This window comes from Pleurodeles waltl, chromosome 11 (genome assembly GCF_031143425.1).
Source record: "Pleurodeles waltl isolate 20211129_DDA chromosome 11, aPleWal1.hap1.20221129, whole genome shotgun sequence".
NCBI classification, from domain to species: Eukaryota; Metazoa; Chordata; class Amphibia; order Caudata; family Salamandridae; genus Pleurodeles; species Pleurodeles waltl.
The window spans coordinates 275,505,344-275,531,759 of NC_090450.1; the positions used below are offsets into that span (position 1 = coordinate 275,505,344).

Here is a 26,416-nt window from a genome sequence, read left to right on the forward strand (position 1 = left end):
TGTGAAAGTGCTTGCTTACTATGCTCAGCCAACTCAGATGTTGTGTATGAAAGAGCAAGGTGTATTTTAATATACCTTAGTATAAAATAAAGGCAGCATAGCCTCCTGGGGAATTTTGGAATCTTATATTGTCTTAACATATGCCTGGTGTTATGGTGCATGGGTCCTTTCCTTCCTTTCAGATTTTGTGATTTCATGATTTCTGGGCTACCGAAAGAAAATTGTCTAACGGCAGGGGAGCTCTTGGAAATGGGCTTTTCACTAATCACTTTATTGTGTTAGGCTTCAAGATCATTGGCCAGAAAGTGACTTATGTCCATTGCACAACTGCTGGAAAATAGACTCAAGAAACTATCGACTTTCAGCTTTATCTAATCAGGAAAATCAAACTAGTCTTCCAATGTTTTTCTAACATTTACTTCTCTTCTGTTTATGATGTTGAAATGGTGTATATCTTGTGAGGTTACAAATGTCTCTGAAATACCTTGACAGGAAATGAACAAAATGATGTGGCATAATGTGTACCTGATTGTAAAGATTGTAGGGTTTAAAACTGAAACAAATCTATTTTTAATTGATACCTGCTGCCATATCCGGGTAAATAGTCACTATGCTTATGGTATTTCCTTTGCATGTTTCTTGAACATGGATGCATTAGAAACTCAGTGGATTGGTCTGACCACCGAAAAGGACATCCTAAATCTTCTGTTGGCAAATGGTGGGCAAAATAACCTTTCCTCGTGTATCTTCACATTTAAGAATTATGTGTTATTTACTGTGTTTTTGTAAGTAGTAAAACTAGATAGGGTGGCGAGAATACGAGTGGACATCATTTATTACAACCATTTGGTATTTTTTTCAGAAATGCATTTAAGTTTACTACAGGAGCCTTTGTGAATTGGCCCAGAAATGTTCAAATCACTATTAGCAGAAGCGCAAGGAGGGCACAGACCTTTCTGTGATTACTAATTGAATAGGGCCCTTTGTTTCATTTGCTTGTATGAAGAAACACAGTAGGTGTAAGTAAGGTATCCAATCTGTGTATTGTCCTGGTTGGCTGCACACTTTTTGGTGCTTGACAATGAAAGCATAGCTTTAATTTTGCCTTAGTTCAAGAGACCAGCAAATAATGGTTTATTTTGTGACCCACCAGGGAGTTTGAAAGGAGTTACTGGAACGGCAGCTGGTCTGACATTGCAGAGTGTATCAGAGTTGAAGTGCCCCTGTGCGATGTCACCGAAAAGATTGCTGGTAACGTGTTTTACAATCTGCGGGTCAGGGCAGAACAAGGCTCTGAACATTCCGGATGGGCCACCCTGGAGCACCTCTTCAGTCGCACCACAAGTAAGGAGATCCAGCGTTGTTCTAAAAATATGGGAGGTGGAACAAGGACAAGATCAAGATAATGTAAATAAATGCATCATACACTTACAACTGCTATTTGTGTAGATTTATGGAAATTGAGAGATTCAGGGAATTTTAATGAGTACACTCTGGAAACTCATGTATATTGTAGATTTTCAGGTGTATTCCTGGCCATGGATGCACGTTAACGTGGATTTTATGGTGGACAATTTGCTGGAGTGTGCATCATGGAAATGTGTAAAAGCACATTTAAAAAAACCCTTTTCTTCCATGTGGGAAATATTTTTCCCCATGAAGAAACTAATTTCCCCAAACACCCATGGAACTGTTCACTTCCCGTCCTGTAAAGGAAATCTCTCTCGTTTTGTAAAGAACTTTCTAAGGTGTAAATAATGACTTGCAAAACAGTTAAAATTACCCACAAAGTTAAGAGACAATGCTGGTTCACAAAGTCCCCATGACAATATCATCTCCTCATCCTTAGTTCAAACGGCAATATATGAAACTGACACATTATCTTCAGGAGTTTATCTCCTGGCAGAATTGTCAATTTGCTTCTGTGAATTAGGGTTAAGAGGATTTCTGCTGGCAGATCATTTGCAGTGCACGTGTATTCCACTTACATGTATAAAGATTTTTGTGAATCAGGCTATTTGTGTCAGAGAGAAAGTTTCTTGAGGCTCTCCAAATATGACAGTTTTGACTGTGGCACTTCTCATTCTCACTACTGACAGCTTGGGCTATCTGTTGCTGGCAGCATTTTAGACAATACTACCTAGAGTGTTCTTTGGGTCAACCCTTTCTCCTACTCTTTATTGGATAGCTTTCCTCCCTAGCCTTCTGTTTGTACAACCTATGGAGCATGTTTTTGGCCGAATTGTATCCTACCACCACTGGCATCATGGAACTCGTTTCCCCTTTCTCGTTGCTAGCTATGATTTAGCACTTCATAGGGATGCATGTTTTGCTCCTGACCATTTTCTTCCTTCCCTACTATGTGCTTATGCTCTTTTTTGCTCCCTGGCCCCTTTCCTTCTCTCTATAGTCCAATCTCTGTGTCCTGCTCCTTCCTTTTTGTCTCTTTTGTTTATTTTGATGCACTTGCTTGTGCTGTTTCCATATCTCCTCAACAACCTCCCCTCTGTGTTTTTCTACCTTCCCCAGTGTTGTTATATTGTTCTTGTATCTGACACTGGCTACTTTAGCTCTAACCCTTTCTCCACTTCTCTCCCCTTGTCTGCCTCTCCCTTCCTCCTTCTTTCTCATGAACAGAAAAACATGTCTGAAGCAAGTTACAGTTACTTTAATGAAAAAATATTTCAAAACACTCTGCGCCTCATTTACAAGAAAGTGATGCGGCGCTGCATCACAATTGGCAGCGCCGTACTGTGTCATTTCACAAACACAGGAATGTGCCGTATTTATGAAAATACAGCGCACCCCTGTGTTTCCCCTAGCACTGGTTATAAAATTAGCTGCCTAGCGCCAAAGCAGGCATCTTTGCACCATAGTGCAAGGGTGTCTGCGTTGCAGGGAATGATTGGTTATGTGCAGGAAGGTGTCCCTTCCTCCACATAAACAATCAACAATAGCGATTTATTACTTCTATGTGCGCTACAGAATATAGCATATAGAAGTAGCAAATCATAATTATTTAATGATTTTTTATGAGCAGGATTGGACACCTCTCTGCACATAAACCATCGTTAATGGTGTTTTTCCCGATGTGTGCTGCAGCAACACCCATTGCATGCCCCTCTGCCGCAGAAAACTGCGTTGAGGGGGGTCCATATTTACAAGGCGGCATTAAGCTATGCAAAGTGGCTTAACGCCATCTTGTAAATATGGAAAATAGCACAGCGCTACCGGAAAGTCGCTAAAAGTAATGCTCTGGCAGCAATAGGGGCTTGTAAATAAGCCCTTCTGTGTTGTAGTTGTATTTATATAGCACGTCATACACACAATGTGATGGCCATCTTGACAAGTTAGAAAAGGCTATTTTCTATGCAGTGTGTGGTCACCAGCATGATGGCCATCTTAAATGTATAGAAAATACTTTTTCATGTATTTCAGTTGTGAAAGCTGCCCAGCTTCTGCTATTGGCTTGCCCGTGCATGTTAGTTTTTAAAGCATACAGCAATGGCAAAGTCAAAAGCATTGACAAAGCGAGACCGATTGGCTTTGCTACTGCTTGTTTACTTCGAAATATGCAAAACTGTGTGATGTAACGTGCAGAATGTCATGTTACTCATGAAGTACATTCTTATTTTTATTACATAGGGAGACTACACTTCTTTAACAGTGGTGTAGCAATGTTGTCATGAACCCCAATGCGAATATCGAAAATGGGACCCAGATCTAGAGAGCAGGCCCAATCACTCCTGATATTTTTCCCCCTTAAAAATGATCCACAGTGTGCATTTTAAGGCATGATTAACTTAGGAATTTGACTGAAAAGCAACAGTTAGGCAGTTTAAAAATGGTTTGCTGAGTGAGTCCCTCCCCTCCTGCACATGAAAGATTTAAAATGGTGGGAAACAATATGTTATATTGACAGAGATAAAATAAATCCAAATATGCAACTTGGCATGAATTAAGTACCTTCCCTCGCCTCTGCCTTTCAGCTCCATTTACAGCATTGCCATTGGCAAGTAGTTTTTCACAGTACCCAAAGAGAAATTGGGTAAAAATAAGCTGTTACATAGATCTTACAGTCTTGAGTAGAATGCACAGCTATCCATATAGATACATATTAAAGGCCAAAATTGCCCAGTTGCTTTAGGGAGCCCTTATAAATTCAGACAAAAGTCGTATCTCCTCAGTTAGACTGGTATGAGACCGCAGTTATGTTTATCAGTATCAAATGTCATGAAAAAATATCAATGTACCTCATTAAATACCTCCACGTGAGTCGAAAAATAATTGCCCTGGCGTCATGTAGGTGCGGCTGTGACCAATTAAATGATGTCAAAACATCAGCAATGCATGTGACAATTTAGCACAAATTATCACTAAAATTATCTACTGTATGAACGCAGTTATTTTGCAGTATCGGTTTATAAAAATACAGTACTTCTCCCCACATACAGTTTTGACTTTTAGTGAAATTCCTCAGAAACATCATATTGTCATTTTCTGTGAAGACGTAAAATTCAACATAAAGTACCAGTGTTTACTTCTTGAGTAACTACAATAATTGTTTCCAACAAATACTTTAATTTGTAACTGCCTTGAGTTGATAGGTGAACCCACAGAAAGACAGAAGACTGAGCACACCTACAGCACAGCCCATATGTTCCATGTAGCTGAGTATCACGGACCTACAACAAGACAGCCCACAATAGTCAACCCAGGGGCTTATTTACAAGGCCTGTGGCGCAGGGCAGAGCAGCAAGTGGCCACAGAGAAAGATCAGAATTGCACCATATCTACAAGATACTGTGCATTTGTCCTCTCCCCCTGCACTGGCGCATACTGGGCTGCCTAGCACCGATGCAGGCCCCCTTCCACCATGGTGCAAGGATGCCTGCGTCACAGACAGTACTGTTACTGTGCAGGAAGGAACACACCCTGCACAAAAGCAATCCATTGAGCTTTTTCATCTTTCTATGTGTGCAGCATACATAGAAAGAGGAAAACATGGGGAGAAATAAACATATTTCTTCTCGTTGCACCTCCCCTGGGGAAGTGTACCGTTTTGATGTAGTCCCTGGTTTACAGATTCTTGGGAAAACCCACTGCAATGCCCATGGAATGCCTCCCTGATGCAGTGTAAGGCAACACAGCATGTTTTGCTAGGTTGCCTTACACCATATCTAAGAGGCCAAGAAAAGCCATGCAAAGTGGATTTTGCCTGGCCTTGTTGATATGGAACTGTACTATGCACTGCCTGTGCATCAAAAAAAGTGACGCACCTGCGGCACCAAGTGCTCGTAAATAAGTCCCATAGTTTCCAAGAGAACAGAGAGATACAGACCTGTGTGAAGGTACCCTTACGGGAAAGCACTACACGGCCACACAAATAGCAATACAGCAATATAAAAATCTTAACTTTTCCTAAACTGACATGGACAGATGGTAAATGACTTTGTCATGCATAGCCTCATTTCGGGACTTCATACCTTTACGTCCCCATTTTCAGCACTAATGGCTACCATTTTTATGCCTGTGATGCCCACCACTTGCCAGTGCTGGCTATCAGACACCAGTGATGACCACTGGAAGACTGGGAGTACGCAATGTAATGTAAACGTTTTATTTCTCAGTTACTTAAAATCATTACCTAATAATGCAATAAAAATTTTTACGTACTACCATTCAAAAATATTTTTTAAAAAGAGGAAAGGAGAAAGAATGAATAAGCCTATGTCTGGGCTACAAGGCAGCGTTTCGCATTTTATGCACTTCTAACTTGACACGTTCTCAAGTAAGACAACGTCAAACAATTTCGTGAAGCTGCCAGTCAGCTAAGGTCTGTTCCAGCCAGGCACCCTTATAGCCTAAGCTTTAGATGAAAAACAGAATGCTACTGGAATGTTAATCTTGGAGCTACCATTTGTTGGCAAATGCAGACGATATGAAGTAGCGATTCACTATCTCTTTGGTATAGTCGGCAAGTGATCTCTATTCTGTCCCCTAGATTGTCATAATGATAGCCCCTCACAGAGATGGTGCAAAATCCTATTCTTTGTGATTCATTGTTTATGTACGTGCCTTTTATCATCCATCTGTAAGTCTTTCCCATAATTAGAATAGTCGTCAGTGACGTAAATTAGTTTTGCTTGGTTTATCACCGGTATTTTTGTTTGGGAAGGTGGTAATGTTTGAAATGTTGATGAATTGCAAGGATGCAAGTGAGTCATTCAAATAATTGCTCCACTTGTTGTTACAGCCTTCCCCAGTAGATGTGGTAACGACCCTTCCCGCACCACTCTGAGCTTTACACAATATGATATGAAGAAGGCTCTCGGGATGTTTTCTTGCTCACAAACGTGCAAACTAAATGCACCCGAGATTGAGATATGCTGTCTGGTGATCTAAAGAGCCGCCTGCATTTCAGGCAGTGAACCCCGCCCAGCCATTTAGCACACTCTCAATGATAGGTTGTTTGACTGAAGGTTAATGTGGGCGTGACTTTACTCTTGACAAGCTGCAGAAAGGGGTTAAGTTATGTGCTTGTCTTCTTAAGGGAGAACATGTTCAGTTCAATGGCTATTGTTTACTTGGAAGTTAGTTGACTTTTATGTCATCCCTGGTCATTTAGACATACACCTAGATATTTATATGTGGGGATTGGCTCAAGCCTAGAGTTGATAAGATACCAGTTACTCTTCTTAAAACATTTCTGGGTGAAGATCATCACTTGAGTTTTATTTCTCTGTTTATAGTCAAGTTATGGTACACAAAAGTCACTCAACTTATTTAACTTTCTCTGCAAACCAGTGGGTGTTTTGTCAAGTATCATAGTTTCATCTGTGTTTTGTACGGTGTTAAGCTGTAGCCAGACACTTTGGAAAGTCGCAGCATCTTCCTGAGTTGCTCCTACATCCACTATGTAAAAATTGAAAGGCAATGGTGCCAGAACACATCCTTGTTTCAGCCTCTATATCTTCTTACCTTCTTAGGGCCATATTTATACTCTGTTTGCGCCGGATTTGAGTCATTTTTTTTACGCAAATCCAACGCAAACTTAACTCCATATTTATACTTTGGCAAAATTAAGCAGTGTGTGTCATTTTCTGTACGTGAAAACCTTCCTTGTGCGAATGACATGCAAGGTGGCGTTCCCGTGCAAAAAATGACATTAAGGCATGTGCGCCTTATTTATTCTCCCGTGTCATTTTGACGCACAGGAGGAGGCGGGCCTTAAAACATGGCGCCCAACAGGATTTGTGCCGTTTTTTAACACCTGGGTCAGGGCCTCGCCATGCAGCTGCCAGCCTCACAGGACTCTACGCTGCAAAGCCCTGCAAAGTCTCACCACGCAGCTGCCAAAACCGACGCACAGCGACACCAGGCCCTGCAAAGCCTCACTGCACAGCTACTCAGAATCAACACAAAGCAACACCAAGCCCCGCAAAGCCTCATCGCAAAGCTTCTCAGAACCGTCACTGGATAACACAAACCTGTTTTTTGCTTGACAAACCTTGTGCTGCTGCAGCTGTTTTCATTGGTTTACCTATGCGTGTTTCTTTTATTTAGTTCTTACTTTTTAATTTCTTCTTTAGGAGTTCAGCCAACCTTCCATAGTTTCACTATCCTAAGTCGCCTACTAACTTTTTTTTAAGAACTTTATTTCGGGCACTGGACATTCTGGCAAATTGATTTAACATAACTCTGTGATGTCACACTGTCTCAAATAATTTCAATGATAAATTGTCACCAGTGCAGTATAATGACTTCGCATTGCCAAGGGGATGTAGACACCCTTTCTCTAGATATTCAGTAACTACATTTTGGCTCTCAAGGGACCATCTAATTTTCTTTAGAATACTGATGCCTTCAGAAGCACTATTTAAAGTTTGAAGGTCCAGCACACCAAGAGAACTGATTAAGTTGGATCCTAGAATATACTGATGCAATATGAGATATTCTCCAGTATTGTCACATGCAACCACATCAGGTTGGTCGCATTCTGAGAACAGGTTTAAGGTGAAGCCAAAAGGATGTAAGTACCTTCCTCTCTCAGTTTGCCCAATATTTTTGGGAGTTCTTGAACTATCTTGCTCATGATTGTTGTATACAGGTGTTTGTAAATATTGCATGGTACAGTTTTTTTGTGTGCATTTCACGCTTTATTAGAGATATTATTTTTTTCTGCTTATGTGAAGTTAGTTCACAAGTCCACAGTGATGATGTGCTGATGGTTATTTTCTATATATATTGCAAGGCCTCCAGCTGGTCCACCGGGTGAAGCTTTTTTTTGTTGCTGGCGTTGAAACTTCTCTATAGCCCACTGGAAGAAATGGTTTCAAGCTCCATGTCTCTTGAGGAAAACCTACATTCTAGACTTTTATGTGAACCAAGAGGGACATATTTTCATTGGCTATTTACATTAGGTTAATGTTCAATGAGGTTGCTAGTAGACAAGATGGGTCACATTTAGCTTTAACTGGGTATCTGGTTGCTCTGGACTGGGACAAAGTCACAAGTTCAAGCTGACTGCGATGGAGTGCAGGCCGGCTACAGGGACCCACTTGGGCCAGCTTAACACAATACCTTTAATCCTGGTGCGTGGTCTGCACAGCGTTGCTTTGCGAGGGTTCGTGTTATCCAGTGATGGTTCTGAGAAGCTGTGCGATGAGGCTTTGCGGGGCTTGGTGTTGCTTTGCGTTGATTCTGAGTAGCTGTGCAGTGAGGCTTTGCAGGGCCTAGTGTCGCTGTGAGTCAGTTTTGGCAGCTGCACGGTGAGACTTTGCAGGGCTTTGCAGCGTAGAGTCCTGTGAGGCTGGCAGCTGCACGGCGAGGCTTTGTAAAGGCTTTGCTGCAGTTCTGATGAACACCACAGAAGGTAAGGCACCATAGGCTCACTTCCGAAGCAGGACTGATTTACAGCTTGTAGAACTCAGGTGTGGATGGTTCAAGTCTTTGATATTCCTGAAACTTTGTAACAGGAGGCAAGCTAACAAGGCCTTGGAGATCACTCGTTGTGGGAAAGTAGAGTCCTTCCAGCAGAGTCATGGAGCAGCAGGACAACAAGCTGAAAAGCAGTTCTTCCTGAAAAGCAATGCACTTGAGTACTTTGAGCAGCACCCTGTTCCTTCTGACAGACTCTAGTTGTAGGTCCATAGGTGTCTGATTTGAGGGGGTCAGAGCCCCAGTACTTATACCCAGATTTTCCTTTGAAATGGGGGAGACTTCAAAGAGTGTTTTTGAAGTGCACCAGTTTCCTTTTCAGCCATGTCCTGTCTACTAGGAGATCTGTGTGTGTGTGTGTGTGTGGGGGGGGGGTGTGTTAGAGTCCTTTGTGTGGGGTCAGGCCACTTCCCTTTAAAGTGTAAGTGAGAGCCCCTCCACCCTTCTTGCCCAGGAAGACCCATCTGTATGCAGATGAATGCAGATGCAGCTAAGTGGCTTGTTTGTATGGCTTTCTGGATGGAATGCACAAGGTGAGCTGTCACCCACCACAGACCAGACGTGTATTGGAGACAGGCTGTAAGGCAAACAGAACAGTAAGAGCAGAGAAATGTATACTTTCTAAAAGTATACCACCTATATCAGGGGTTGGGCCCTTATAAGTCAGCAAGGCTAGACCACTAATAGTTCAAACATCTCACAAGTGTCAGTATTGACGCTCCTTCTCCACACCCTTAGTTTCCTTCATGACCACTATATTCAATAACAGTGATCACCATTTATTATTTTGAGTCATTAATCATAATACTTTTTTGATAAAGATTATCATACACAAAAGAAGAAGGGGAATATGTCATAGATATACATTACTATACATTACACCCCACCCCACATCACAACAATGACATTGCATAAAAGCATAACATATAGTACAAAAAATAAATATGTCAGTTCTGGATTTAGTTGCCCACTAGGAGATACTATTTTGTTACACACTGCACAAATAACTTAAAACTCCTTGCTCAATGGGTAACCACAGCCAGTTAGTACTGCACAAGATGAGATCAGGGGTACAACTTTCTTCACATTAAGTAATTTCCTTTCTGATTACCAGCGTCTATTATTTTATGCACTCATTGGGTGCACACTTGTTAATGCGCTTCAAACCCGTAACCTTTTTTAGGATTCTCCTCAGGACTCAGAACTGTTGATCACTAAAAACAAAAAACAAACACTGTTCATACCACTAAACTCAACATCGCTAGGGGGCAGACAATAAAAGACTGAGGTCATTGCCAATTTATCTCATGTCCATTTAATGTTGTCTGGGAATCCTATGAGGAAACCTTCCTCAAATGGGTTAACCTGAAAAAACAACATGGGGCTCATTACCTGTACTCCGTGATAAAAAAAAATTCAACCACAACCAGTTTAGCGTCTCCACCATAATCCATGATAATCACCACTTGATATCTAAATTTAATTGATGATAGAATCCGTAATCTGGCTCAAGGCACACAACGCTGTTCTAAAAGACAAAAACAAAAGGGACGGGACGCTACTACGGCTTCCACTTCTATGCAAATGTGACTTCATCACTGTACTGCCTTATTTTCCTGAGCACTTAGGGCCATATTTATACTTTTTGACGCACAACTGCGCCAACGCAGTTGTGCGTAAAATTTTTTTACGCCATTCCAAAGCGCCATGCGGGCGCCTTATTTATGGAATGACGTTAGCCGGCGCAGCTGACTGGTGTGCGTAAAAAAAAATGACCCACACCAGGCAGCACCGGCGTAGGGGAAAATGGAGATTGGGCGTCAAAAAATGGGGCAAGTCACGGCTGAGGCAAAATATTGGCCTCAACCCGATTTGCGCCATTTCTTTTGACTAGCAACCCCCATTGAAATGACTCCTGTCTTAGCACAGACAGGAGTCATGCCCCCTTGCCCAATGGCCATGCCCAGGGGACTTATGTCCCCTGGGCATGGTCATTGGCCATAGTGGCATGTAGGGGGGCACAAATCAGGCCCCCTCTGCCACAAAAAAATAAAAAAAAAATACTTACCTGAACTTACCTTAAGTTCCCTGGGATGGGTCCCTCCATCCTTGGGCGTCCTCCTGGGGTGGGCAAGGGTGGCAGGGTGTGTCCCTGGGGGCATGGGAGGGCACCTCTGGGTTCCTTCCGAGCCCACAGGTCCCTTAACGCCTGCCCTGACCAGGCGTTAAAAAATGACGCAAAAGCGGCTGGACATAATTTTTTTGACCCGCCCACTCCTGTGCGTCATTTTAGCATGGGAGTTTAAATAAGGCGCACATGCCTTGGAGTCATTTTTTAGACGGGAACGCCTACCTTGCATATCATTAACGCAAGGTAGGTGTCCACGCTAAAAAATGACGCAAACTCCAAGATCTTTGGCGCTAGACGGGTCTAACGCCAAAGTATAAATATGGAGTTAGCTTTGCATCAGATTTGCGTAAAAAAAAACAACGCAATTCCGGCGCAAACAGAGTATAAATATGCCCCTTAGTTACTTCGAATGTTGTCCCAAAGTGGTAAACTGTGCAATACTTTATAAAAGTAGATAGTTCAATGATTCCAATCCCCGAGGGCATACAACTTCCATTCCAGGGTTCCTATGTGCTCTGTTGCCAACTATAAGATGAACAACCCTTACCCACGGTATGACACCCTATTAAAAATTCAATGTGCACTGTTTTGCACACAAATAAACCGTGTCTGCTATGGCAACATTGTAAATCAAATTGTGCCAAATCTAAACTTACTTTCCATGTCACTCTCGATGCATTCAATGAAAGCGGGCGTGGCATTTCTGATCGCCTGTTCCCACCTTCTTTATGTGAGGCTGATTTACACCGGAACTTGCACTACTTCCTTTCCGATCACGTTGCAGCTGATTGGTTATTGATGCTTAAGCTTGTTTCCATGACCTAGAGCCTCTAGTTAATAGCCCTCTGGGACATATAGTTATTTCTTCTACACAATCATACCTGGCTTGTACATGGCAAACCTTTGGGGGCTATGGAGTGCACTAAGCACGTTTGACTTACATCGTATTCACCAGTGACAAATTCTGCAGTTCAGTCATCTCATTCAATCCATCACTCATGCTATTGAAATACAAAATGAGGTATGCCTCTTTCAGAGCGAGCTTCCTATCAGCATCCCCTCCTCAGGGGTCAGGTTGTAACACCGCTAGAACAGTCCAATGCAGATCCCTCTCAGTATGTTGGATTTCAATCCAATGATTGACAAATGGGGACACAATTACTTTACGTTGGATTCTTGATCTATGCTGGATGATCCTTTGGTGAACCTCCTGATTAGTTTTCCCAATGTACAGTTTCTCACACTGACAACTCACTGCATACACAACATTTTTAATTTTGCAATTTGAAAAGGTTTTATGTTTCCAGATTATATTTTTGTGTGTAAACACTGAACTTACAATTGTTTGATTACAACAAACTCTAGTAGCGCGTTTGAAATGCCCCTTCAAAGGTGGTAAATTCCATAGATTGCACAAATTATTTTTTAATGATGGTGGTGGTGTATAAGCCCGATATAATTATCTACCTATCGTATGTTCCCTCTTTAGAGCAAACAAAGCTTCTCAAAAGATTTGTCCAATTTTTCAACCAGATGGCAATTTTGTCTGATAACTCTTTTGAATTGATTTGTCTTAGGACAAAATGTTGACACACAGACCAGCCAGTCCATCCTGATTTATTTTTTCGCCAGAAGAGGTTCTCGTGGGGTCCACCAAGCCATGATCATCTCTTTTAGTTTCTCAACCAACATCTTGGCATGAAGAAAATACTCGCTTTTCTCCCAACAATTTCTCCTGACCCTCAAAAATTGTCCATAAAGCAAATTATCACAGAGGCTTCGAGGATGTTGGCTGGCATAGTGTAATGCCTTATTACAGTCTGTTTGTTTGGAAAATAAAGTAGTTGGCAAGCATCCATTCTTTTCAACCACTACAATCTCCAAAAATGTAATTGTAGAACTGTTGATAGTCAAACTAAACTTAATGTCAACAGAACTATGATTTAGCCAGTTAAAAAACTGATTTAAAGAGTCTTCTTTTCTGGTCCACACACAAAAAATATCATCAATAAACCTAACCCATTAAGAGATCTGATGGGAGAATCGGTTATTTTGATATATGAACTGTTCCTGAAATTTGGCCATAAATAATATGGCCAGCTCTGGAGCAAAGGGTCAGCCTATTGTGGTTCCTTTCACTTGTACAAAGTACTCTTCTCCAAATTAAAAGTAGTTACTTTGCAGAGCACATCAGACTAATTTGAGGGCGAAGCTAGTTGTAACTCGATGTGGCCTAGGACTCTTTTCCAAATATGCTTCAATTGCTTCAATCTCATCCTCTCTGGGTTTTTGAGTATACAGAGATATGTCATCCAAGGTCACCAATCTTTGAGTCAAAGGAATAATTTACAAATGTTCAATTTTATTAATAAAATCTATAGTGTCCCTGAGGTACATTGGGACTTGGTGTACTAAAGGCTTCAAAAACATGTCTACCTATATAGCAATAGGTTCCAACACTGAATCACAGCCCAGTACTAGTGGGCGTCCTGGCTGTACATCTGGATCTTTATGCAATTTGGTAAGCAAGTAGAGAACCGGTATTCTTGGATTCACATAAAAAAAAAAATCTAATTTGTAAGGTGCAATGTAGCCTTCATCAAATGCCTGTTTCAAAATATATGCAATTTTGCTTTGGATTTCTTTTGCGGGGTCCCCTTGAATTTTCCGATAGCACTCGTCATTAAGCACTGGTCTTTCCCCTTCCGTCTTATAGTCTTAGGCTGACCATAATACAATGGGATGTTTGTACTTTCTAGAAGTGGCATTTCGATAATAGTAATGTTAAATCCAACTTTATCATTATCAGGATTTTTCACTACTACTCCAAACATACCAAGCATGACAACATCACTCCTTTCAGATCAGAAATTATCACTTAACAGTATATAAGGGAAATCCCAATGCTGGCCTTTGAGAGGAGCAGGCTTCACAATAGTGAAAAATGGTTTGGGAAGTTTTTCACCACCAGGACATGTAAAACGTACAAGTACATATCCTACCTTTTAGATACACTGCATCCTGCCCTATGGGTCACAATGGGCCTATCTAAGGGGTGAATTATATGAAATAAAATGGGATTTTAAGGCTTGCCAAACGGTTTAAAATGCCAAATCGAGGTGGCAGTAAAACTGCACACACAGGCCTTACAATGGAAGGCCTGAGAATTGGTTAAGGGGCTACTTATGTGAGTGGCACAGGCAGTGCCGCAGGCCCACTAGTTGAATTTAATTTACAGGCCCTGGGCACATGTAGTGTACTTTACGAGGGACTTATAAGTAAATTAAATATGGCAATTGGGTATGAGCCGATATTACCGTGTTTTTAAGGAGAGAGCACAAACACTTTAACACTGGTTAGCAGTGGTAAAGTGCACAAAGTCCTAAATCCAGCACAAGGTCAGAAAAAGAGGAGAAGGAAGGCAAAAGGTTTGGGGTGACACTTCAGAGAGGGCCATTTTCCAACCGCTGTAATTTATTTTGTGATTGTTTTTAAAGACAAGATCATTGTTGTAGCTTGCCTTAATACGTGAAGGTATCTTTCTGCTTCAACTTATTCAATTTAGATTTTCCAGTTCAAGAAGTAGCCCTTGTGTTCCCAACCAGTTTTCCCATGGCTGGGGATACTACTGTGTCTTTGGTTGCGTTGCTATTCTGTTGATTTAAAACACAGCTCAAGTTATATCATTAGATTTCATGTGTGATAACACTGGGACTTACTTCAGACGTTTTAAGATGTGTTGTCTATTGAGTATGTCTTCAGGGCCACAGGACCAATATTCAGGCATATAAAAACGTTTGTGAAAAGATCTTGCGAGATGAACCTATATGCAGCAACATCTTCTGATTGAGGATGTATATTTATTGGTGTTTTTGAGTGCTGTTAGGTAGAGGTTCTATTTCCCTCAGCTATGGTGGATCTTATGCGATATGTTTCCTTTATTTAATAACTCGCTATATTTAGATGATGTTGGGAGATGCTCGTGTTTGTCTCATCACCCTCTGCTTCCTTCTCATACTGAGTCTCTGTTTCTGGAGCACTAACACCTGGGTTGACTAAGATGTATTGATGCAATGGTGCCTTATATGGATTGATTTAGTTGTGTTTTTTTGTTTTTTAGAGTAGGTCCTGGATATACCTGAACTTGTTTTATGTTCTTCTTATCCACTGTGGCTGATTCCTCTGATGTTTGAGCAGTTGCCCATTTAGTGGGGGCAGTTTGTTACTGAAAGTAGTCTCTGTCTCCTCATCCATATGAGGTTGCATTTGACTAGAGTGACATTGAGCTGTGTCAACTTAAAGATCAACTTCACTGTAACATAACTTGTCTTTGTGTATGGAGCCAGATAGAAGCACTTACTGTTGGCTAAGATCAGTTATTGGCTTTATTTTATTATTCTTTTCTTTGTGTTGCAAATATTGGAAACAATTTTATTGTGGCAGAGTGATTGACAGCCTGCACAATAAGTACTGAATTTATGCTTGTACATTTTTTCAGTCTCTTTTTGTTTTTCCATGACAGCTTAGGAGATGAACATGTTGGATTAGTAAAAAAAAAAGCTTCGATTTAGGCTGAGGTTCAGAACTATTACATTTTGTTGCGCTAGTTAGCTTTGGTTTTGAGAAGGATGGGTCTTTTGTTTCTAGTGGTTGAGTCTTTGCCTCATGAGTATGCCTATTGAGCGTTGCAACATCTAACTGGGGTTTTTCATCTGTGATTGCTCTGAGAGTATTCCCTGTTTGCAGTGATATTTGACTTGGTTCGCTTTATCATTAGAGAAGAAATTTAGCTTGGGTAGGCAATGCTAATTTGGGCCAATTGTTTTTCTGGATGACATTTTTCAAAATGGCAGATGTGTTGCATTGATGATGCAACATTTCAGGAGCCAGGAGACCTTTTTACCTCATTTTGATGTTAAAACATAGGTTTTGGGGGCTAGTAGTCTTATAGAGACAAAAAATAACTCCTCAGAGCAACTCTTCTGCCATTTCCAAAATGGCAGCACTATAATTATGCGTTTTAGCCATCATATTGGTAATTTATTTTAATATTGTTTTTGTTTCAGGTTTTCGGTTGATTCACATTTGTAAACATGAGGCAGGTGGTAGCAGAGGATCTTTACCTTCTGAAAGAGTGTTGCCATTTATAAAACTCTGAGGACTCCTTCAACAAAAAGAAATGTGTCATATGCCAAACTAATCCAAAAGAAAAGCTAACATCAACTGTGGTTGGACAGAAGAGAGTTCAAGATGCTGCAGAAATACGACAAGACGAAGTTCACAAATGCTTGAAACTGATGGGTGAAGAGGATCAAATATTTCATTGTAAAAAAAAGTGCTACAAGATACAATGGAAAAAGCCTTAAAAACATGTGGCAAAAAAGACAGAAACCAATGAATCACAATAGGAAACTGAGTCTTCTGAAAAAGCGACGACAACCAGACCCAATGCCCATCCACTTAGAAAAGTGATGACTACCCTTCGTCCACCTCCAACAACTGATCAGAAAGCAGAGATCTTCAATGTGATATATGTGGATTAGCCAGAACAAGAGCCAAAGGGATTGATGAAAGAACAAAGTACAGAATACATGAGTCTCAAACAGCAAACATATTTTTATCTGCAGCTAGTTTGTTCCAAGATGACGTTTTAAGATGAGTAGTTGATCTGAACAGTGAGGTGAATGTACTTGCAGTGGATTTGTTTGCCCACCCAAACTGCATGCATGCTTACATTCAAAAATATGAATGTACAATGAGCTTCCAGCAGCAGTGTAAGTGCAGGTCTTTGGTTAAGTTTGCGCTCTATGAAAAAACAAATTAAGTTTTAAAGCCACTCTTGAGTGCTGGCTACTGGTTTACACTCAGTGAGATCAGAGAAATAATGGTCAACATTGATGAAATTGTATTGATCCCAAATCATGAAATTAAGGTTTTTGTGGTGAAAATGTACATGACAGAATTCGTTTTTGTCAGCCTAACAAAAAGAATGAGCAACCTCTGGTGTTCTCAGCTTATATGATTCCTGAAGTTCTTGCTGCCAAATAAGATCATAGGATGCTGTAAAACCAGCAGGCACCATTTTAAGAAAGATCCTGAAAGATTTAGATTTTGGACTTAATGACAAACATTGTGATGTCCCCAAGCTCCGCAAATCATGAAAGTCAACAAAAATGCCTCATGTTGTCTTAACATTTTTTACATCATTGTTCAATATCAGCAAAGCAGATAGCCGGAACAGAAGCCAACATTGATGATGGCTTTGAAGACAAAAGCAAAGAAGTGGAAGCCAATCACATGAAACGACAGGCTTATGCTGTGCAAATGTATTGTCTTTTCTAAATCCTTTTGTATGAATTACATCACAGCAAAAGGAAAACTCTTCTATACGTGATTGCTGGAATCTATGAAAAGTGCAAAAGTAGTGAATTAATCATTCCAATGAAAAGGATTGGTCTATCAACAAGTTATAATACATAGTAAGGAGCAAGAACTTGTTAGCAGCTCATGCTGTAAAATCTTGTGAATCCAACAGCACACCACTTCCAAGACACTTTACCAAGAAAGGATTTACAATTGCTGCTCCTGATAATTTTGATTTTGAAGATAGCTCTTCTTTGTCTGGAACATCCGGCACACATGGTACTACCATGGTGCCTTTTTAAGACTATACCAATAAAGTACAGCTGTAGGCATAAAGAAACAAAGCTGCAAACTTATAACCCAACTGCCTTGTCAATGTGTGTAAAATCACAAGCCATCAACAAGTCTAAGTCTACCAGAAAGTTTAAAAGTGGCTGAGGACATGGATCTTCTTTTGCCTGACAGTGCATTCCGCAAAGCTGATTTAAATTAATTTATCATATTGCTTATTCGGTGCAGACTGAAGGATGAAGAAAAGCCAGTTGTTCAGTGGGCTGAAATTCATGCTCTGTTCTCCCATAGTACGTCCCACAGAAGAAGGTTGTGTTTTATCCAGTAATACCATCTCCTGTCACAAACTACGCAACAGTTCACACAGCTTTAAAAAAATTCCAAAATGTGCATGCTCAGCTTGAAGACCAGTCTATCCTGCCAATGTTCTGCGATGAAGGTGTTTTGCGTATTGTAGTTGACATTTGTAGGAGCAATCCAGTAGAATTTGATGATCTTTATCCAATGATGGGCGTTTTCCACATCACAAATGTTGTGCTGCGGTGTGCAGGAATGTATCTCAGTGTATGTGGCATAGATGATGCACTTATTGAGGCTGAAATCTTTGGAAGCAAAACTGTCCAGTCAGTATTGACCGGAATCATTATGTTTGTTCGTTACAAGGTATGGGTCATCATATCTGAGGCTATAAAAACATTGAATTGCAATGCTTTCTGGAACAAGAATGGCAAATTAGGTTTTGCATATCTTATCTCAGAAGTGAACAAGGCACAGGGTGCACTTCATTCAAAAGACATAATGCAAAACCAGGCAATATTCAATACACTCAGTTCAAAATCAGAATACCTGAAAACCAAGTTCATAGAGTTTAGCAAAGAATGTGAAGAAAAATCAGAACGTTGAAAGTGCTGGGGAAATGTTTTACACATGATGGCTCCATTAAAAAACTTGGTACATGCTGATCGGGAAGATGAGTAGGATCTGCACATGAAGACTGTGGAGTCACTCATTACTGTGTTTCCCAAATTTGATTGCACAAACTATCTGAGATATGGGTCCTGGTATTTGGAAAGAGTGAAGAAGCTAGTGGTGGAAAAACCATACCTCTACAGAAAAATAATCCAAATACATTTTGTGGTGAAAGACAGAGAGGGATGGTTCAATGCCGTGGATCCAAATATGAAACTGGAACAGACAATTCAGAGATCACAAAAAAGATCCAAGGTAATAGTTGGAAATGGCTCTTTCTGCAGGGTTATCCCCAAACATTTTGCTTTTCTCCTGCTATTTTTTCTGAGCCTCTTTTTGTTGGCTTTAGGACTCTAGGAACTTTATCACTGCTAATTAGTGCTAAAGTGCATGTGCTCTCTCCCCTGCAACTTTGTGTAATTGATTTAAACCAGTTTGGCTTATTTAATTTACCCATTAGTCCCTTGTAAAGTGATATAACATGTACCCAGGGCCTATAAATTAAATGCTAATAGTGGGCCTGCAGCACTGATTGTGCCAACCACAGAAGTTTCCTTTTAAACTTGCCCCAGGCCTGCCACTGCACGGCCTGCATGTACAGTTTACTGCTACACTGATTTGGCAAGCCAAGCCACTTGCGAAGGCCTAAACTCCCTTTTTACTACACCTACGCCACCCCTAAGGTAGGCCCTGGATAGCCCAATGGTCAGGGTGCTGTGTATGTAAAAGGTAGGACACATGTCATTATGTGTTCCATGTCCTACTAGTGACAACCAGCCCATTTAGTTTCTCACTACTGTCAGTGCTGCTCCCCTCATAGCATTGCATTTGAAATGCCCTGACATACGTCTAAGTGGTATCTCCTGATCTATGATGAATAGCCCAGGCATGTTTAGTATGTTTGGAATGGTAGTGAGAAATCCTGCTTACTATTATAGATGGATTTTTTATTACTATGTTAGAAATGCCACTTTTAGAAAGTGGACATTTCTCTGTGCTTATAACTCTAGTGCTTTGCAGCCAGACACCATTCCATTTCTAAGGCAGACACAGGATTTGCATAATGTGCACAGTATACATGAATATTGCCTCTTTTGTTTATGTTTTATACAATATACTATATTTTTATATATACGTATGTTTGGAGTCTCTTTTGTGGTGTATTTATTGTGTCACTGGTGTGAGTCAGTTGTGCAAATGCTTTACACATTGCCTCTTGGGATAAGCCTGACTGCTGTGTGCCAAGCTACTGGGGGTGAGACTAGGATATCTTTGGTGTGTAACTTACTCGCACTGACTAGAGTGGTGGTTTCTGTCTGGCTAAGGTGCATACCATAGCCAACCAGGAACCTCATTTCTAACAGGAACTGTTGGTCAGACATGTAAAAATGAATATGTTGCTCAGTGGCAGCTACTTTACCATGAAGTCCTCTCTATTTTCAATGTTTCCAGAGAGATGACAAATTCAAAATTAATGGACCATCGTGAAACTGTTCCTCACCATGAACTTGTGAGAATGAGAGGGGAAGGTTTCAATAAACATGTTGACAGCCTTCTTCATTTCATGCAGCAGCAAGGAAATCCCTTTGAAAGGACTGAGTCTGTGTGACTACACAACTTTGTGACCAAACAATATGTGGATAACAATATAAAAACATGTCTACTAGATGTCCTGGAACATGGATAGAAACTATACTCATGACTGAAGCAGGAGTTGACATAATCACTAAAGCTTAACTTCTATACTTTGTCATAGAAAGAGTTTTGTCCAACCAGTCAAAACAAAACAAGTTACAAAAAACAACTTTCACAAGCACATAGAGAGATGGATGTAGCAAAAGAAAGGGGTGAATTTATCAAGGACATTCCGTTGCATGATCTTCTTCCAACAAACACATTATTCGATGGAGATGCTTCAACCAAACCAGTGAAGCGCAAACGTGTACAAGAGCTCGGAAAAAACCTTTCACCTGAAGAATTTCAATTTGAAAAGGTGTCCTCATTCAAACTTGCTGTTGTTGTGGACTATATATCACAATTGGAAATGGTCAAGATTTCATCCATGCAAAACTTCGGAGAGGTCGTTCAGACTGTTCTACAGATATCAAAGTCAGTGTGCACCTTGCAAGAACTGCACATTGTCTTTGACAGTTATCTTGCACTGTCTGTCAAAGAATGTGAGAGAATCGGATGAATGTCTATAAGTGGAACAGTTGACCTTTCCTGCATCAAAAATTTGACACCTATACCTGTGCAACTTGATAAATTCTGGTCATCAACATCGAACAAGATGAACCTGGAGATGGTAACTCACCAAAACATTGCTGATGCTTGAGTGAACACTGAATTTCCAATTATTGCAAGTGGAATGATGTCAGTGAGGAGTTGGTGTCTGCAGAGATATATTCAAAAGGTACAGGCCATATTGTTCAAGAACTTAGCAAATTGGAGGAATTTGACGTTCATGTTGTGCCACATGCTGGGTGGGCTGTTCGAAATGGTTCCAATCAAGTCATTGTACTGTCAAATGAAACAGATGTTATTATTGTGCTACTTAGATTTTATGCAATGCTCATAGTTAATGATGGTCAGAGTTATGGATATGTTATGGAAGAGGCGAGAAAAGACACTTAATCCCGCTTCATATTCTGTACAAGAAACTTGACCAAGAGATGCCCATTGTTCTTATCAAGACACATATTCTTACGGGTGATGACACTGAGCAAAATTGGAACAAAGCTTGGAGCTTTAACCGCTGAACCTGTAAACTGTCTAAAAGAATTTGCTGGGAGAGAAGAAGAATGTGGCTTTAAAGACATAGAAAATACCTTGTGCATGTGTGGCAAACAAGTTCTGACTGTCACACATTTGACGATCTTTGGTACACTGAGTCCAAGAGATCAGTCCAGCTAAGTGACCTTCCACTGACGTCATAGTCTGCACGTGGACACATTAAAAGAGCTTTCTACTTCATCAGAAGATGTGTAAATGTTTTGGATCATGGATATGTAGAGAAATATCAAAGTAAATTTGGGTAGTAAGACATTTATGGAGTTCTAAAACCTACAAAGTTTTTAAAGCCTCTACTCACCTAACTTACATGTACATGTGCTTGTAAAACCTGTGCTACATAAAGATGACTGTGTCGATATGCTCTTCTTAAATGTTCAACATTCTGCAAATGTACCACGAGCGATTGCCGAAACAGATATATAAAGTGGGCTATGAAGATGTGTCTAAAACAGGAATGATAAACATTATTTTTTTCATATTTAGATGAAAAATATTGTTTGGTGTGTACATAAAGGGATTGAAAAACATTCTTGTTTCATATATATATATTATATATATTATATATATATATATATATAGATATATATTTATATCTATATATCTATATATATGTGTGTGTGTATGTGTGTCTCTCTCTCTTCATCCTCTATTATAGCTGCCATTTTGGAAAATGGCAGAAGGGTTGCTTTGAGGAGTTATTTTATATCTCTATAAGGCTATGTGACCCCCTAAAACCTATGTTTTGACACCTAAATGCAAAATGAGGTATATAGGTCTAATGGTTCCTGAAATATTACATCATCACTGCAACACATTGCCATTTTTAAAAATGTGGACCAGAAAAAGTTGGCCTGGGTCAGCAATGCCTACTCAAGCTAAAGGACTTCTCTATTGATCAAAAAACACAAATAAAAAATGAAAATGTCTGGACAACAATTTTTCTATGGAGGTATATCAGAGGGTGGGATTATTAGTTGACCTCTCTGTTTGCGAATCTAATACCTGAGAAATTGGCATACTAGTATTCATGTTACTGTTACTGCAGTTTTCAAAAGCATTGCAGGCTAATTCTGTCATTGATGAAAGATCTCCCAGGAGATCAAGTGTTTTGTCTAGTTGTAGTAGGTGTACTCCTGTGGACAAAGAGAGGGTTTTTGGTTCCTGAGCTCCATCGCGACCTAATGAGGCCTTAATTCTTCCCTGATTCCTTATTATTATTACTGTTGGTATAGTTGAAATGAGGTCAGGACATTGCTCTCTTAGGGATCCTTTGATGTTGATGATAAAAAGCCCAAATCATCTTGTGTTACATACACAGTTAACACAGTTAACTGCTGTGTGGAGAATAAAAGCCCTTTTGGTGAGACTCTGTTAGAAATTGGGCATGGACCACAGTCCTATTCAGGGTAAGTCAGATACACAACCTAAATTAACTTGTGCTCACCCCCTGGTAGCTTGGCACAGAGCAGGCAGGCTTAATTTAGAAGGTAATGTGTGAAGTATTTGTGCAACCCTTAATTACAATAACACAGTGAAGGACACCACCAAAAAAAGATACAGTTAGAAAAATAGAAAATAGAAAATAATTCTCTCACTCAAAATTAAGACCAGCACTACAAAAAGGCAATAACTTAATCAATGGTTATGCTGAGAAGGATTTAGTTTACTAAGGAAGTGAGGCTGTTTGAATAATCCTTTGAAAGTTCACCACGATGATCGGGGAGCAGTCGCGTTCCTACCATGCCCAATCCGTAACACTGAGGTGGGAGAAAAGTGAGTCCTGGGGCCCTGGACAGCGGCGAGAAAGTGCAGGCACTCCTATTATAGGGAGTATGGCGGAATATACACCCACCCGGTCCCGGGGGACTGGGGGGCTGAGCACGGAGAGTAGTGATGGGTTCTCCTCCCAAGTTGTCTACAGTGCGGATCAGTGGACATTCAAGGTTCCGATGAGTCCTAGGTCTTCCGACCCATTAGCCACAGTCCCGCTCATTCAGCGATGTGGTCGGAGTACAGCAAGTGAGCCCTGAAGCAGCACTCGGAGCAGGGATGAGGGAGTGCGGCCCGCGTCACAACCGGGCTCAAGTTAGTGCAGGCAGGGACAGCCTAAGCATCAACAGTCCTCCTTGAGGGGAGTGTGTTCCACACTCAGGTGGTTCGTGACAGTGTGGGCAGAGGCCAGTAGATGCGGCAGTAGTCTTTCGGGCAGGGAGCGTGACCTGTGTTCAGTCAGCTCCAGGCAGTGCGGCCCAGCAATGAGGCCGCACTCAGGCAGTTCCTTGAGGATTGAGCAGCCGGCCCACGGGGAAGTTGGCACACGGGGAGATTTAGTAGATAGCTTGGCGTTCTGCTGAGTGGGAGAATGCTTCAGTGAAGATAAAGTGAACATGAAGAGGTTTTTGACGCGCCGGAGACCTCTGCGGGAACCGGGGGCAAGCCAAAAAGCCCTTGGAGACTCCTAGGGCAGGAACAGAGGGCGAATCCAGTCCCTTTCCTGCAAGACAGGAGCAGCAGGCCAACGGCAGAAAGGTGGCACTCCCTTCTATAGTTCAGCAGACAGCAGCAGTAGACCAACACTGCAATGCAGTGCAGAGTGGCAGACCCTCAGAAAGCACAGCAGTCCTTCTTCCTGACAGGGTGTCCTTATCCCAGTAGAGTTCTGAATTTGTGTGGTTTGGGATCCAGCATTTATACTTTGGTGCCCAGGTTCTGGAAGGTTGAGGAAACTTGCAGACCTTCGTGTGAAGTCCCCAGGGTCCCTTTCCTTCCCTACCTGGCCCGACTCTACGCAAGGGGTTTTGCAGCCTTTTGTGTGAGGAGAGGCACAGCCCTATTCAGAAGTAAGTGTCAGCTCCTTCCCCTCCCCAGCCCAGGAAGACCCATCAACCTGATGATGGGCCATCAATATGCTAATGCAACTCCCAAGCTCTCTTTGTGTGTGACTGCCTAGAAGGAATGCACAAAGCCCAGCTGGCATGCACCCCAGATGTGTATTCGGATACAGGCAGAGGGTCACAGAATGGTTAAAGCAAGAAAATGCCAACTTTCTAAAACTGGCATTTTCAGACTTACAAGTTAAAACTCAACTTCACCATAAGTTGTGATTTTAAATTGAGAGTCCAGGGACACCAAACTCCATATTTCTTTCTTTTCCTATTTGAAGGTTATACTTAAAAGATGTTTTAAGGCAACCCCAATACTATTCTATTGGAGAGATGGGCCTTGCAATAGTGAAAACCCATTTAGCAGTTGTTCACTACCTGAACATGTTAAATTTAAAAAGTACATGTCCAACCTTTTGTATACACTGCACCCTGCCTTTGGTGGTAACTAGGGCTTATCTTATGGGTGACTTGTATGTAATATAAAGGAAGGTTTAGGCCTGCAAGGGGGTGCACTTATCTCATAAAAAGCAGTTCAAAACTACACACACAGGCAGTGGCAGGCCTGAGATGTATGAGAGGCTAGTGTAGTGGGTGGCACAATCACTGTTGCAGGCCCACTAGTAGTATTTCATTTATAGGCCCTGGGCATATATAGCACACTTTACTAGGACTCGCAAGTAAATTAAAAATGCCATTTGTGGAGAAGCAAACGTTACCACGTTTTAGAGGACAAACACCTGCACTTTAGCACTGGTAAGCAGTGGTGAAGCGCACAAATCCCTGAAGGCCAGCAATTATAGGTCACAAAAAACAAGAGGGCATAACGTTAGGTGAGACCATGCCAAAGATGCCAAGTCTAACAGACTCTAATTGTAAGGCTATGCAGGCTGTCCTGTAACACTGCTTGGAAGAGGTGTCTGTTAAGCTGCCTGCCATTTTTGTAGATTCGAGGGATCTTCTGTTTGTGGCCTGGGCTCTGCGTATGTGCTGTGATTGTGCCAGTAAGGGGCTATGGGTAAGTATGATCTTATATGAGAACACCAGTAGCGGTGGAGGGCCTGGTGTTAAATTCTTGAGCCTCTTCGTTTATCTTCAAAAAGACCTTTGTTGCTGTTGAGCGAGTCCAATGTATTGGACGCCTCCTCACCCTTTCCTAAAACCAGCAGCTGTTGTTGTCACTAACGATTGCAATTTTTTTCACTAGGGACACAATCACATCTGTAATTTGAGGGCCTTAATTATAGTTCAGTATTTCAGAAGTTGATGCCTCAAAAAACAGCATGCGCCCCGATAAATTAATTCGCTAAGAGTTCAGTGCACATTCAGCTGTAGTTGGTCTTTCGATAAGAGCTTGACAATCAATAAAATGCATGAAGATGCTGAAAAGGTATCAACAATGTGAGCACGTGAGACTGATGTAAAGTTTTAGTAAACATTGCTAAAATCATCAATTCGAACAGTATCACTGGACGGGGGCTTTTAGTAATCTTCCTTGTCAATAACCCCCACCCCGGCAAGACATTCCTATGCACTACCTCTCTTTCTGCATAAAGTGCTCAGTGGTGCAACTGTTCTGCCCGCCACCACGCGACTCCCACCATGACCAGTTTTTAGGAGTCACAAGATGGACCATAAATGTAATGCAAGTGTAAATTTACCGCACAGCTTTCATTGGCGTGTAGATGCCTTTGAGCGAGACTAACATTTTCATGTGACTGGACGTTGTGAAGCAATCAATGGGGAAGAAAAATATATCAGGACGAATCATAGTAATGCTCCTACAAACAACCAGCTTTACACATGCATTGTGTCTTGGGCCCCTGTCTGGAACTATCTGTCCAGAAAACACAGGTCTCCCCCACTGTCTATTTTTTCCTATCAGGTTGGAGATAGGCTTACCAATGTTAACGATACAGCCCTCACAAGCCACAGTACTGCGGCATTAAACACGTGTCACATTCTTCCTTATCCGGCAAGAGTAGTTTATCCAGTTCAGGTTTTTGCTAGTAACTAAAGGCATGCACTTCATAACAGGAACACAATC

The 26,416-nt window shown here is 41.2% G+C and overlaps 1 protein-coding gene across 1 annotated transcript in view; it reads left to right on the forward strand.

Annotated features, from left to right (window-relative positions):
* The window catches only part of IL20RB (interleukin 20 receptor subunit beta), a 194,983-nt gene that overhangs the window by 61,825 nt on the left and 106,742 nt on the right, over nt 1–26,416 (forward strand). Inside the window, exon 3 of the mRNA XM_069213554.1 lies at nt 1,154–1,344. Within this exon, the coding sequence (XP_069069655.1) occupies nt 1,154–1,344 (191 nt within the window). The remainder of the gene's footprint in view (nt 1–1,153; nt 1,345–26,416) is intronic.